The sequence below is a fragment of the Maniola hyperantus genome, chromosome 7, assembly GCF_902806685.2.
Source record: "Maniola hyperantus chromosome 7, iAphHyp1.2, whole genome shotgun sequence".
NCBI lineage: Eukaryota > Metazoa > Arthropoda > Insecta > Lepidoptera > Nymphalidae > Maniola > Maniola hyperantus.
In genome coordinates, this window is record NC_048542.1 from 15,903,233 (window position 1) to 15,918,339 (window position 15,107).

A 15,107-nucleotide genomic window follows, 5' to 3' on the forward strand; every position below is an offset into this window, starting at 1 on the left:
GGAGTTATTATGCGGTGTACGGTGAAGGAAATCATCGTGTGGAAACCTGCATGCCTGAGAGTTCTCAATAATGTTCTCAAAGGTGTGTGAAGTCCTCCAATCCGTACTAGAATAGTGTGATAGACTATGGCTAAAGCCCTCATTTTGAGTGGAGACTCGTGCTCTGTAGTGGGTCAGTGTTGGGTTGAGATGATGATGGTGATAATGATGATGATAATGAAACAAGTGTGTAATTGAAATTGTTTAATCCCCAACAGGTGACATAGAGACCATGTACTTACAATAAATATTTCATGGTTCCGTAGTAAAACAATTATGAACACTCACAGTTTCGTCCATTTGCCCGTCTATTACGTGACATAACATATTATTTTAAGTCATTAGGGAATAGTTTGTGCAACAATCATTAAATTGTATTGTGGGACCATTTCGTGATTGCCGCACAAACTATTCTGTATGGGCTTTATATTAGATAAAAATTTCAGGAACATTAAACGGCCAAGCCATACTTTTTTTACCAAGATGTTTGTAAGTTACCTATTTGTTATTTATTGTTATACGATCGAGAGTACTTAAGAGCTATATACTTTGGACTTGGGATAGGTCCCATGGGCAGCACAAATCGAAGCGCAGGTAGGGGCGTGACTTTACTAGAGATCTCGAAACTTTTTAACAGTGAAAGCATTATGAACTTGTGAGTCTTGGCAACCTTTACATGAAATGTTTCTGATGGGATTTCATGTTCATATTCTAAAATAATTTTGACATGCGACAGAAATAGAAAACATCCAAGGATGCTAAACGAATAACATTTCAAACAAATATTGGCAAAACACTTAAGTACCACGCCAAATTAATATTTTTTTACGTAAAAATAATTCACTGTTTAAAAGATGCCTCGCAGATGACCTTATCCAAGTTTTTGTCGCTCAATGATCAATAATGGCCGGATGACACTTGGATCGGTGATAAACCATGAAGTAAATTATAATATTTTGATAATGGCCTATTTTCTTAGCCTTGGCTGTCTTTGTCAAGGATAGCCTAATTGTACTGGGATCGGTGGAAATACCAAGATAATCCGGTTATAAGTTGGTTTAAATTGCAAAATCTTTAGTTAATGTAGTAGTTCAACCATTCTGCTTGTTTAGTATAAGATTTTGGTTCACCGTAAGATTTTTATTACGGAACACTGCTTGTAAAAGAACAATTTACACTTGTCCGGTTATTTGAACTACTTAATATATCTATTGTCTTCAGTCATCTGTTCAAATACTTCTAATTATAAGTAGGTACCTTACTATTTAAAATGGTTTCCACTCGCAATTTCCTATTCAGTTTGGTCTGATCCACGAACGCAAGGTAAGTTTTTTGTTTTTAATAATTAGTACAACTTAGCTTATATTCTTTATATTATATATATATATATATATATATATATATATATATATATATATATATATATATATATATATATACGTAGCTTATATTTGAATTTGAGAGCATTTCTGCTTTGGACTATAACATAATAGGTACAGTGTAAAATTCCTTTATTGCGAATTTCTATTTAAAAACGTAGAAATTGCTAGGTTTGTTTGGTTTACATTGTTATCCTTATATCCCTTAGGGGTTGTATTTTCAAAAATCCTTTCTTAGCGGATGCCTACGTCATAATAGCTATCTGCATGTCGGATTTCAGCCCGATCCGTCTAGTAGTTTGAGCTGCGCGTTGATAGATCAGTCACTCAGTCAGTCAGTGAGTCAGTCAGTCAGTCTGTCACTCAGTCAGTCAGTCAGTCAGTCACCTTTTCCTTTTATATATTTAGATTTAGTTGCGATCAGAATGAGTATTAAGTATATTACTTACTGACTAAACCTTTTTTAGATGGTCAAGTTGTTCGTCACTGGGAGCTTGGTTTTGTTCATCGGCGCAGCAATATGCTTTCTTCGAACACAGGCGTTGCCTCCGCCTCAACTGGACCTGGACGAGTGGTGGGGCCCGGCACAGTCGCAGGGCAAAACTAATTCTACCATTAGGAAATTCAAAATTAGATTCCATTCTACGGTAGGTCCTTTATATATTTTTAAAAAAATAAGTATTTAAGTATTTCTATAAATTGCTAATTCTATTCTTGGTGATAGTGCCTTAAAATCTCAAATGAGGCTTTCTTGTACTTTGTTTTGGACTAAGAGCCAGCGCGTGCCTATACCTAGGCAGATAAACTTTCAGCTTTTATAAAATAACGAAGGTCTGGCACCCACTGGCTCTCTCTCTATTTGATTTTAATCGAAAATACATGACACGTCCATTTTTGACTACCTTGTACATTTTTGGTTTAAATTAAAAAAAAAAACTATTCAAAAATTAGCATATTCTATCTTGTTCAAAAAATTACCTCCGTAATTTGACATCTAAAGTGTAAAGTTTCCTGAGGCCGCTAAGTTTTACTTTAACTTACGACTTTACTAACGTAATGATATCTCAGCGTACCCACCATATTATTATAATAACCACAACTGTGGTAGCACAAAAGTCCCATAAAATCAAGATAATAAAAAAGAACTGTGGTCGGTACTGCCGCGTGCTATGACGAAGTAATAACGCAATTTTCATACTAAGAGAGCAGTACAAAAATCATCTTTATCATAAATCACTAATAATTATTTCCAGATGATCAACGACCTCAAATCTCGTCTCAAAAATCATCGCAAATTCGCCCCGCCTCTGGAAGGAATTGCTTTCGAATACGGCTTCAACACCAACCAAGTGGACCCCTGGGCGAAGTACTGGGCCGAAGAATACAACTTCAAAGAAAGAGAAAACTACTTCAACCAGTTCCCCCACTACAAAACGAACATCCAGGGTCTGGATATACACTTCATCAGAGTGAAACCACATGTAAGTCAGTGCACCAAAATTTACAGCTTACATAATAAATCTAATACATTATTTAAAAAGCTGTGATAGCCTAGTGGTTACGACGTCCGCCTTCTCGGAGGTCAGGAGTTCGATCCCGGACACGCACCTTTAACTTTTTGAAGTTAGGTGCGTTCTAAGTAATTAAATGTCACTTGCTTCAACGGTGAAGGGAAACATCGTGAGGAAACCGGCATACCTGAGCTGTGGCCAGCGTGGTAGACTATGGCCAAAACCCTTCCCACCCTGAGAGGAGACCCGTGCTCTGTAGTGAGCCAGCGATGAACGCATCATGATGATAATTTAATTGACCTGACTGACTGACTGATCTATTTATGCACAGTCTCAGCTGCTGTGGTTAGAAACTTAAGGCAGCTCAGTTCGGTGCTTTCTCCATACAAACGTAGGAGGGAAAATACAACAATATTCGATATTGTACGCACAAAACTAAGAATTATATCGATTTATCTCGTCATTATCTAGGTTTATTGATATATAAAATATTGAAAAAAATATTGATTTAAAAGTTACGAGGCTCAAAAGATTCCTATTTTAACACTAAATTAATGACAACTTTGGGCGTAAATAAATAAGATTAGGGATATGAAAATTCTAAAACAATTTATCATTAGACGTTGTTTATTTATTCATTAGTTGAAATAACTTTACTTTGCAAACATAAATTCAGCAGTTTGTTCTCAAAAATACTTTTCCTAAACCCTTTTCGCGCGCTTGATTTCAGTGAAAATCATCGTGCCTCTCAACTTTCTCATACAATGTCAAGTGAAAAGCAAACATGTTACCCACGTGCGCTGCCAATTTTGGTCGAGCGTCCTGCGTCACCTTAAAATTTCGGCACTAGGTAGGGTTATTTTATGACGTAGGTACCCCACTAAGAAAGAAATTTTGGAAAAAATTTGGAAATGTGGGATTGATGGGGACTTTTCATAATTCATTGAGGTATATATTATTATTAATGTTCCCAACATTCGTACCAGTTTTTAGCTTTATGCGAATTATTGTAAACTTAAATGTAGGTATATTTTGAGCGGACTATATAATTATTATAGTTTATATCCCATAGTCAGAAATGAGCTCTAAAGTCCGTCTTTTCAAGTTATATCTATGAAAATTGGTATTTGAAATTTCGGACAAATATGAAATAGTATACTTACTTATTTCAAGATTTTTAGAAATTCAACTCACTCGTCGATTTTTGAAAATTCTAGTGTTCAGTATAATATTATTAAATGTTTTTAGTCCGTGATTTTATTTATTTATTATTTAATTAGAACGGACATAATATAGCCCAAATTAAACTAATTAAATTACTAATTATGATAAACATACAAAAAAAATTGAATTAAATTAAAATTACAATTATTAAAAATGTTATTACTTTACTAATAACTAGCTTATGCTCGCGACTTCGTCCGCGTGGACTACACAAATTTCAAACCCCTACTTCACCCCCTTAGGAGTTGAATTTTCGAAAATCCTTTCTTAGCGGATGCCTACGTCACAATAGCTATCTGCATGCCAAATTTCAGCCCGATCGGTCCAGTAGTTTGAGCTGTGCGTTGATAGATCAGTCAGTCAGTCAGTCAGTGACCTTTTCCTTTTATATATATAGATTTAGATTTAGATTTAGATCTTAAAATTTTCGAGACATATTGGATAATTATTAATATTATGTTAACATCTTATGTACGATGTTTCTTGAAAATAAATAATTTCATTTCATTTCATTGTCAGGTGCCCGCTGGCGTTACAAGAGTACCTCTGCTCCTCTTGCACGGCTGGGGAGGCTCCATCCGCGAGTTCTATGACGTCATTCCGTTACTGACCACTCCATCTGAAGAACATGGATTTGTGTTTGAAGTCATTGTCCCCAGCTTGCCTGGATTTGGATTCTCTGATGTAAGTACCAATCAACACATGGCCAGCGTGGTAGACTATGGCCAAACCTTTCTTACTCTGCGAGTAGACCCGTGCTCTGTAGTGAGCTGACGACGGGTTGATCATGATGATGTTGATGATGATGATGATGTAAGTACATTTGATGGATACAAAAGTGTGCAGTTTAAATTATTCTATATATATATATAAAAGGAAAAGGTGACTGACTGACTGACTGACTGAATGACTGACTGACTGACTGACTGATCTATCAACGTACTGCTCAAACTACTGGATGGATCGGGCTGAAATTTGGCATGCAGATAGCTATTATGACGTAGGCATCCGCTAAGAAAGGATTTTTGAAAATTCAACTCCTAAGGGGGTGAAATAGGGTTTTGAAATTTTGTAGTCCACGCGGACGAAGTCGCGAGCATAAGCTAGTATTGCAAATAAAACATCTGACTGAACGCTAGAGGTCAACGAACGTTCCGTACGTAGGTCACTCGGAGTCATTGCCACGTTTGTAGGTGGGGCGTTGACCCGAGTTTTGCACGCTATACATTGCGGGTTTGAAAAATACTAAATCACTAAAACTACAAAGTGAAGCAAATGGTTATTGGTATTGGATTGTGTATAGGTAGTATAACAATAACGCTAAGTTTTTGCTAGCGTTTTGGTTACACTCTGTATATTTAAAAAAATATATAAATGATATATTTCTACAGAGTATACTCACGTATGCAGTCGACGTTAGCCCAACTAGTTTCGATATCATCCGGGGTCCTTTATCAAGGGGGTCAGTTCGCGCACGCGTCGCGCGCGCGCAGTCTTATGCGCGCCACGCGTGCCGCTGCCCGTATAGCCCATTCTGAAAAAAAAATTAATAAAAAAATTGTTAACAGCCTGCAGTACGTCCGGGTATGGGGCCAGCACAGATGGGAGTCATTCTCAGAAACCTGATGAACAGGCTCGGCCATGAGAAGTATTACCTCCAGGGAGGCGACTGGGGAGCCATCACCGCTAATACTATAGCTACCATGTTCCCGAACGAAGTGTTGGGATACCACACCAACATGATGATTGCTTTGGTATGTATTACACCTCTTAAGTTCTCTTCCTTCCTCTCTTCTTTCCTCTCTTCCTCTTATGTAACTGCAGACTCTTATTATTATTATTATTATTTATTTATTATTTAATTAGAACGGCCATAAAGCCAATTACACTAATTAAACTACGAGTACAAACTAACATAAACATACTTACAAAAATTGTTAAAATTATAAATTTTAAAAAGCAAAATTATAAATTTTCACAAAAGTGCAAGATCTGACCCATGAGGTCAGCCCATTTGTCAGCAAATATGTCACAGCGAGGGGACTCCTTCAGCAGCGCGTTGAGCGTGCTAGATTAGCCTCAGAAGTATAGAGACAATAGAGTCAGGAATCACCTACTGAGAGCCTAAACCTTAGTTCGTTATCAAAAAGCTAGGGCGTGGTTGAAGGTAGAAAACAAAATAAAAGATTGTATAAGGAAATAAACTGTTTTATTCAGGGAAAAGTCCCTCCAAATCAAAGTTTATCTTTACCATTAATTATTGCTTTATCATTATATAATTTATTATTTTCTTTAAGAAAAATCTACCGCCAGTTCGAAAAAGCATATCTACCGAGAGAAAGAACTGGCAAGAAAAAAACTCGGCGGTGTCTATTCACAATTATTGAAAAATAGATACAACTATGGTAGGTATTACCATAACATATCCAACCCACATCGGGTATAAGCATAAACTATTACAAAGGAATACCAGATGTATAACAAATTACACATTAAACAACATACATAGTATAACAACAGAAATATAAAATCAACAATATTCGTACCTGTAGGTATCTCACAGCTTCTTATTAAAAATAGGAAAATTAATGATGTCTACCGTCAAAGCAGAGCCATTTATAGCCCTTTGGCTACCCTTTCCATAAATATAATGATACCATATAAAACTCAAATTCAATAGAGTCGACAATAGAGATTAAACTTTAGTTTTAAATTTATACACTTCAAAATTCCACATTATACTCTATTTAAATCTACAATTACTTTACTTCTAAAATATAATAAAATCAATTTCACCATGTAAGACCTTTGGATTAGCTGCTATATATTATCTGTTACGTCTGTAGTATTTTGTCTATCATTTTGACGTGCCTCTGTTTACAAATAAAATGTCAATGGTTTAGAATTAATTCTTAAGCAAAATCTAAAGAGTTTAGTAGCAATTTCAAGAAATAAATAGCAACTCTAACCATTTATCTTATACGGCCAAACTGACAATTGCTTCGTTCTCGAAGCAACAAAATAAAAACAAACAATTCGTAAAGTAAATTTTTAACAACATCAAAACATTTTTTTTTTTTTTTCAAACAACATGTCTGTGGCTTCCAACAAAATTTAAAAAAAACATTTTAAACATGTGTGTGACATACAAAATTACCACACAGTTTACTCTCAAAAATACAAGAAATATTTTTCTCGCCACAGCACATAAATGTTTCCAAACAAGATATCCTTTAACCCCATTGGTTTTAAACCAATATCAAAAAATATTTTTAACACCACTGGTATTAAAGCGATATTATAAAAATAGTTTTCAGCACCGTTGGTTCCAACGTTTTAAAGTATCATCTACAAAATATCCTTCAACACCATTGGTTTTAAGGCAACATCGTAAACCATCATAAAATTGTCCCTTAACACCATTGGTTTTGATCCATATATCACTATACAATTTTTCCATTGATCGAACATTTGATCAAAGTTTTAAATAAATTCCAATAAAATATAGAGATGAATATTAAACAAAGAAAAATTGCAACTGAACAAATTGTAAATTATCAGAATTTAAAATAATATGTTTCATAAAAAAGAACCATCAAAATGAAAAAGTTACAAAAATATTAATATTTCAAAATAAGTTAAATCATAAGAACTTTTTTTCAATTTCAAGTTAATAATTTTGCAAAAATAATAAAATACCATCGACTCTTACTCCTAAAGTACCAAAGTCAAAAACAAAGGGTAGGTATATAAAAAGTAATTATATGTAAGATATATCAAAACAAAACTAACTACTATGTTAGAAGAAGTAAAAATAATCAAAGAGTAAACTTATCTAATTATCGTTATTTACTTTCAAAAATATTTTCTATTCAATCTCTTTTTGTCTATCTGCAATCAGTCCTTGGACTATACAAAAACATTTGTTGCTTCCCACATCCAATGATGTGCCAACAACCTTCCTTTTTAAATAAATACCAAAACATTTTTCCACAATAAAATATAAAAATCCAAAAAGATCGTAAATAAAACATAAAGGTAGGTATCAAAAACTAAAATGTCAAAAAATACCACAAAAATAATTTACATTAAAAAGATCGTCAAAGAAGTAATCAATATCAAAAATAGTTAAACACTTCAAACATCAAAAACGTCAAAAAATCAAAAGTATTATTCAAACAAAACAACAAAATACGGCATTAAAAAATATTAAACACAAGTGGGTAGTCAATAATCTCTAAATTCCAATATTCTAAATTTAAGTTTCAGGTTTAACGATAGTCCACCACGCTGGCCAAGTGTGGATTGGCAGCTCCATTACATCACATTACGTAACGGTGGGTATATATAAAAAAACAATGACATCAAACAATCAGTAGCTACTAGACTTAGCGGCATAGCAACAGGATAAGACATCAGCAGCCTAACCTATCCTTATATAAAAACTACAAAAATAAACTCCAACAAAATTTCTTAATTATTGTAGGTAGGTATCACAAATCTTTCATCTCTACGTTTCGCGAGTGAGAACTCCGATGCAAAGTCAATAGCAAATTTACAAAAATGGCCACGCTAATCGCGTTTCTGATCAATGAATCATCAATATTTAACGAATGATGCAATATGTATTTCTGTATTGTTCTTAATTTGAAACAAATATACAACAAAAAAAAATTTTTTTTTCTTTTTTTTTTTGGTTCTTTTTTTTCCTTCTTTTCTCTCTGTCATTATGTAACACATAAATAAATTATATACATCTATTCGGCCAACCTGAAAAGTACTTCGTTCTCGAAGTACTTACATAGGAAATGCCTCAAGAACATAACTAAAAAAAAAAAAGTAAGATGACTCATCACTCGTAAAACAATATTCAATGATTCAATGTCAACATCACTATCATATAAATTACGAATATACGGCTAGACGTCAGACGTAAATTAAAATAGAACACAAATTAATCATCAGTAAATATTTACTGACAAACTTGCTTTAGTTTTTCACCGCTCGGTCAGTCTGACATTTAACCACATTTTATCGTATGATCATTTAATAAAAATTTCATACCAACTAACTACCTGCAAATTTTTAACATTAATTTACGTAATATCGATTTGTGTTACTAGCTGGGACATCATGCGATTAAACACCTTCAAACATTAATCTGAGTCATTGAAACAGAACATCTATACTGAACACAAAATTACCCGCAAAAATTTTATTTATTTAGTACCTACATCTTTATTTCTATAATACAATTAGTTTTAAAACAAATAAAATGACGACAGGTACTATGAAACTGTATTACTACATTACACAGAGTATTAATAGGTCCATGATTACGCAATAAAACTTTCTAAGGCCTACCTGCCTGAAAAATTGTCTTGCAAAAAAGTTTTAATTCACTTTCACTTTTTTTTTCATACCATATTTTCATATTAAGATTTCCAGATTTAGGGTATCCAATGTCCATTGTGGTACCTCTCGTGGACGTCAGTCATCACAACGCCTGTTGGAACATCTTTGATGGCTTTTCACAAAGCCATCCGAAATGGCCGGTATTTCTGAAACTTGTACAAACTGCATTAGAAAAGGCACAATTCAGCCATATCGTATCCCACTTCTGATGCTAGATTAGCCTCAGAAGTATAGAGACAATAGAGTCAGGAATCACCTACTGAGAGCCTAAACCTTAGTTCGTTATCAAAAAGCTAGGGCGTGGTTGAAGGTAGAAAACAAAATAAAAGATTGTATAAGGAAATAAACTGTTTTATTCAGGGAAAAGTCCCTCCAAATCAAAGTTTATCTTTACCATTAATTATTGCTTTATCATTATATAATTTATTATTTTCTTTAAGAAAAATCTACCGCCAGTTCGAAAAAGCATATCTACCGAGAGAAAGAACTGGCAAGAAAAAAACTCGGCGGTGTCTATTCACAATTATTGAAAAATAGATACAACTATGGTAGGTATTACCATAACATATCCAACCCACATCGGGTATAAGCATAAACTATTACAAAGGAATACCAGATGTATAACAAATTACACATTAAACAACATACATAGTATAACAACAGAAATATAAAATCAACAATATTCGTACCTGTAGGTATCTCACAGCTTCTTATTAAAAATAGGAAAATTAATGATGTCTACCGTCAAAGCAGAGCCATTTATAGCCCTTTGGCTACCCTTTCCATAAATATAATGATACCATATAAAACTCAAATTCAATAGAGTCGACAATAGAGATTAAACTTTAGTTTTAAATTTATACACTTCAAAATTCCACATTATACTCTATTTAAATCTACAATTACTTTACTTCTAAAATATAATAAAATCAATTTCACCATGTAAGACCTTTGGATTAGCTGCTATATATTATCTGTTACGTCTGTAGTATTTTGTCTATCATTTTGACGTGCCTCTGTTTACAAATAAAATGTCAATGGTTTAGAATTAATTCTTAAGCAAAATCTAAAGAGTTTAGTAGCAATTTCAAGAAATAAATAGCAACTCTAACCATTTATCTTATAAGCGCAACCAAAGTGCGCGGTATGGGTGACCACTGACCGGAGCGCGCTACCGTGCGACTAAACGGACTCACGAAAAAATTAGAGCGATGGCGGAGATAGCTGTAATTAGAGGGTGCATAAACGCAGCAGAGCTTGTTGTGTAGTTCAGAGCAGTCGATCACACCCCTAAGAATCTTGCAAATTGTACCAATTTGCAAGAACTGCAAACAACTTATGTAACTGCTTCGTTGGTCTAGTCTTTTTTATTCATTACTAGCTGATGCCGGCGACTTCGTACGCGTGGATTTAGATTTTTTTAAATCCCGTGGGAACTCTTTGATTTCCCGGGATAAAAAGTAGCCTATGTCACTCTCCAGGTCTTTAACTATACCCATGCAAAAAATCACATTAATCCGTTGCTCTGTTGCGACGTGATTGCAGGACAAACCAACAAACAAAACAAACACACTTTCACATTTATAATAATATGGGTACTAATGGACTGCAGATGATGAGGTCCTGGGTTCGATTCTCGGGTCGGCTCTTAAAATATGTTAGGTATAGGATTTTTCTGTTAAGAAATTCTCAATACCTACTAGCTCGGAGTTGGCGGTGTTTCACTCCCATGCTTCAGAAAACACATGAAGCCGTCGGTCCTGTGCCTGATTTCTCTTCGGTTGTGTCAGATTTCCGTCCCATCGGGCTATGAGAGTGAAGAAGAGAGTGCTCCTGTGTTTGCGCACATACATATCTCCCGCGCAGTTGGATACTCTCCATGGATCTCCATGGCCGCCGTAGCCGAGATTCTTCTTCTTCTTCAAGTGCCATCTCCTACCGGAGGTTGGCAATCATGCAGGCTAACTGGATCTTGTTTACTGCTGCCCTAAACAGTGACCTTGTACTCATGTTAAACCACTGGCGAAGGTTCTTGAGTCAGGATATTCGTCTACGGCCTGCCTTTTATCTTGCCCTGTATTATAAGCTGATCGTATTTTTGTAGCCGAGATTATTATTACAAAAATTTTTGACGGTCTGGGATAACCTTCCATCTCCATGGCCCCACCAACCTCTCGGTTATACGGGCGGAATCGCGAGAGGACACCCGTTCGATACTTGCTCATGGCGTTTTCCCGGAGCGCCTTATTGACTCCCTACATATTAATTTATGTTTCCTCCTTGTCCCTTATGCTCACTCTTCCCTCTTGGGGGCTAGACGTCACTAGCACAGCTGAGATACCTATAGATATGCTCTAATAAATGGGTAATAGCGAATTCGATTCCCGGCAAAGACAATCTGGGAAGCCTAATATCAGACCTGACCAACAGCAATTAATTTCTACATTTTCTCTGGTCTGGTCTGGTCTAACCACTACCGGCAAAGACTTGCCGCCAATGAAGTACAATATCGCGTAAATCAAATCAAATCAATCTTTATTTGCTCAAACCGGTATATCGTAAAAATATATTATTATTTGAACCACAGAATACTTGGACAGAAGTCAAAACCCTCACAGGAGTGATCGCCGCCGCCCAGGGGGCTGTCAGCAACAACCCCATAGTGCCCCTTATAGAGGAGACTGCATTTTTCTTCATGCAAGCTACAAAACCTGATACTATTGGTAAGCTGCCATATTCATGTAACATCATCATCATCAACCGATAGACGTCCACGGCTGAACATAGGTCTCTTGTCCTTGTTGACTTTCACCCGCCTCAATCTTGCGCCGCCTGAATCCAGCGGCTCCCTGCGTATTCATGTAACATCGTCCACAAAACTGTTTTACCACTCTTAGGTTGAATACAACAGAATAGTTTTTTTTTAATTCAAGTAAACTTGTACAAGTGCTTTTGAACCGTCAAAATAATTTACCACTGGCTCAGAATGCCATTCCTACTGAGAAAAAACAGCTAGAAACTCGGCGGCTGCTCTATTCAATCTACCATATCAATTCACTATGAACACTTCCTGAATCTTGATATTTGAGGCAAGTTTTGATAAGAGTTTCTTTTGCAGGTCTCATGCTCACAGAGTCGCCGGTCAGTTTCCTCGCCTACATGCTGGAGAAGTTCTCTGTCATGACCCGCTACGATAAAAAGACTCTAGCCGATGGAGGTCTATACGAGGACTTCACCCGGGAGCAGCTCATCGACAACCTCATGGTGTACTGGAGCACCAACTCCATCACCAGCTCTGTGAGACTGTACGCCGAAGGTTTCAGCAACAAATATAGAGGACTAAAAATGGACGAGTAAGCTATCTTGTTTAATATTTACTAGTTAATGCTCGCGACTTCGTCCATGTGGATTTAGGTTTTAAATAAAAAAATAAAAATAAAAAACCGACTTCAAAAACCACAAACACTAAAAAGTAAAAAATAATTTAATTTATTATGTAAACAAGAGTTAATGTAGTTCTATAATAACATTTTTTGGAACCGATGCCAACTAGGCCAAGTGCGAGTCAGGCTCGCGCAACGAGGATTCCGTACTACAGTCATATTTTTTCGACATTTTACACGATCATTCAAAAACTATGATGCATAAAAATAAATAAAAATCTGTTTTAGAATGCACAGGTGAAGCCCTTTCATATGATACCCCACTTGATATAGTTATCTTATTTCGAAAATTGAAAATACTAATTATTATTTTATGACCACAATTTAAATTTTTTGTGTGATATAACCACAAATTCATGGTTTTCACATTTTTCCCATAATGCCAGCTACGAAACTCACCTACCTGCCAAATTTCATGCTTCTAAGTCAACGGGAAGTACCCTGTAGGTTTCTTGACAGATCGACACACAGACAACAAAGTGATCCTATAAGGGTTCCGTTTTTCCTTTTGAGGTACGGAACCCTAAAAATCCCATGAAATAAGGGTACTGATATAAGAATAGAAGTCGCATAATCCTTGTTTTTCCCCAGGTCCTCCTCACCTGTACCGACCTGGGCTCTGTATGCCAAGCACGAGATTTTCAGACAACCGTTGAATAACCTCAAATTCCCCAACATCATTGGAGCCACGGTGCTGGATGAAGGAGGTCACTTCGTGGCCTTCCAGCTGCCCCAGGTCTTTGCCGCAGATGTCTTCAAGGCAGTGAAGGCATTCATGGGGTATCATAATAATATGAAATGTGAATTGTGAATTTAAAGTTCAATAAAAATGTTCTCTATTATTGGATTTTTCTTTAAGCAACCCTATAACGCTTAGTAGGGTTCCGTACCAAAATGGAAGCCGTCTGTCTGTTTGTTACAGTCGATTATTTCAGTAACTGTTAAAGTTACTGTATAAAATAGTGGGCCAACATCATTAGGTTAGGAAAGATCGAAAATTACTTTAGTTCGACTAAAAATGGGGGGAATTCGAGGGTTTGATTACAGTAGGATAACTATATCGTGTGGGATATCATATGAAAGGGCTTACCTGCACATTCTAAAACAGATTATTATGATATTTTTTTTTACTTATCATCCAAAATGTCTAAAATAATACCCCTCAACCCATTATCTCCGAAGTTAACTACTTAATAATAAAATCAGAAATAATTAGGGTCAATAGAAGTTTATGGATATTTTACAGGAAAAATAAAACCAACGCTCTAGCTAGCATAGTTTTTTTCCAATATCAATATGGCTTAATTTTTTTTTTTTATCCACGAAGATGATGAAAATATAAGTTGAGGGGTTACACACTGGCATGGAATCGAATGGGAGAAATAAACAGTATAACATTGTATAGAAGCGCTTTCTTTATTAACGAAATAAAAAAAATCATTAAGGCGGAAACGTACTTACTATACCGACCGATACAGATACCAAAGTATTAATTACTTAATTTGATAATTTCACAAGGCGCTCGTGGCATGGTTCACGGTGACAAAGTGATAAAATAAATATTAAAAAAAAAAATCGGGTTTTTGTAGGGGGCTGAATTTTTATCGACTTCATGGTGTGTGATGTTGGATAGATATATCAAAAATATCAAAAACAACGATTTTCACGGGATTTTTTGGTTTTATTTTTTGATTCAGAGATCCGTGAGATCCATGGCATTTTACTAAGTAATGCCTGCTACCCTTAATATCTTTCTCTACATAGTATAAAATAAAGTCGCTTCCCGCTGTCTGTATGTTTGAACACGTAGATCTTTTAAAATACGGAAAAGATTTTATTGCGGTTTTCACCAATAGGTAAAGTGATTCAAGAGAAAGGTTTATAGGTATAGTTTAATATTGGATTGTGTTAATTAGTTGAAATATGACGATATTTGAACAAAATGTCGGAAGAAATCAAGCTTCCATCGAAATATTACAAATATTATAAGAAAAATATAGGATTGACACCACATTAGTTAGTATCTACATTGCACCCATGCGAAGCCGGGGCGGGTCGGTAGTTATAGGTATTTTTCCGCCCATGTCAAATCAAAA

General features: G+C 35.4%; 1 protein-coding gene across 1 annotated transcript; it reads left to right on the top strand.

The window, feature by feature from the left end:
- Positions 1-1,910: 1,910 nt before the first annotated feature.
- On the top strand, positions 1,911-13,822 carry LOC117983805 (juvenile hormone epoxide hydrolase-like). Its single transcript, XM_034970427.2, has 7 exons — positions 1,911-2,065; positions 2,672-2,899; positions 4,673-4,837; positions 5,722-5,907; positions 12,156-12,291; positions 12,687-12,921; positions 13,603-13,822. The coding sequence occupies exons 2-7, from the start codon at positions 2,672-2,674 to the stop codon at positions 13,820-13,822; spliced, it is 1,170 nt and encodes a 389-aa protein (XP_034826318.1). The 5' UTR covers positions 1,911-2,065.
- Positions 13,823-15,107: the final 1,285 nt, after the last annotated feature.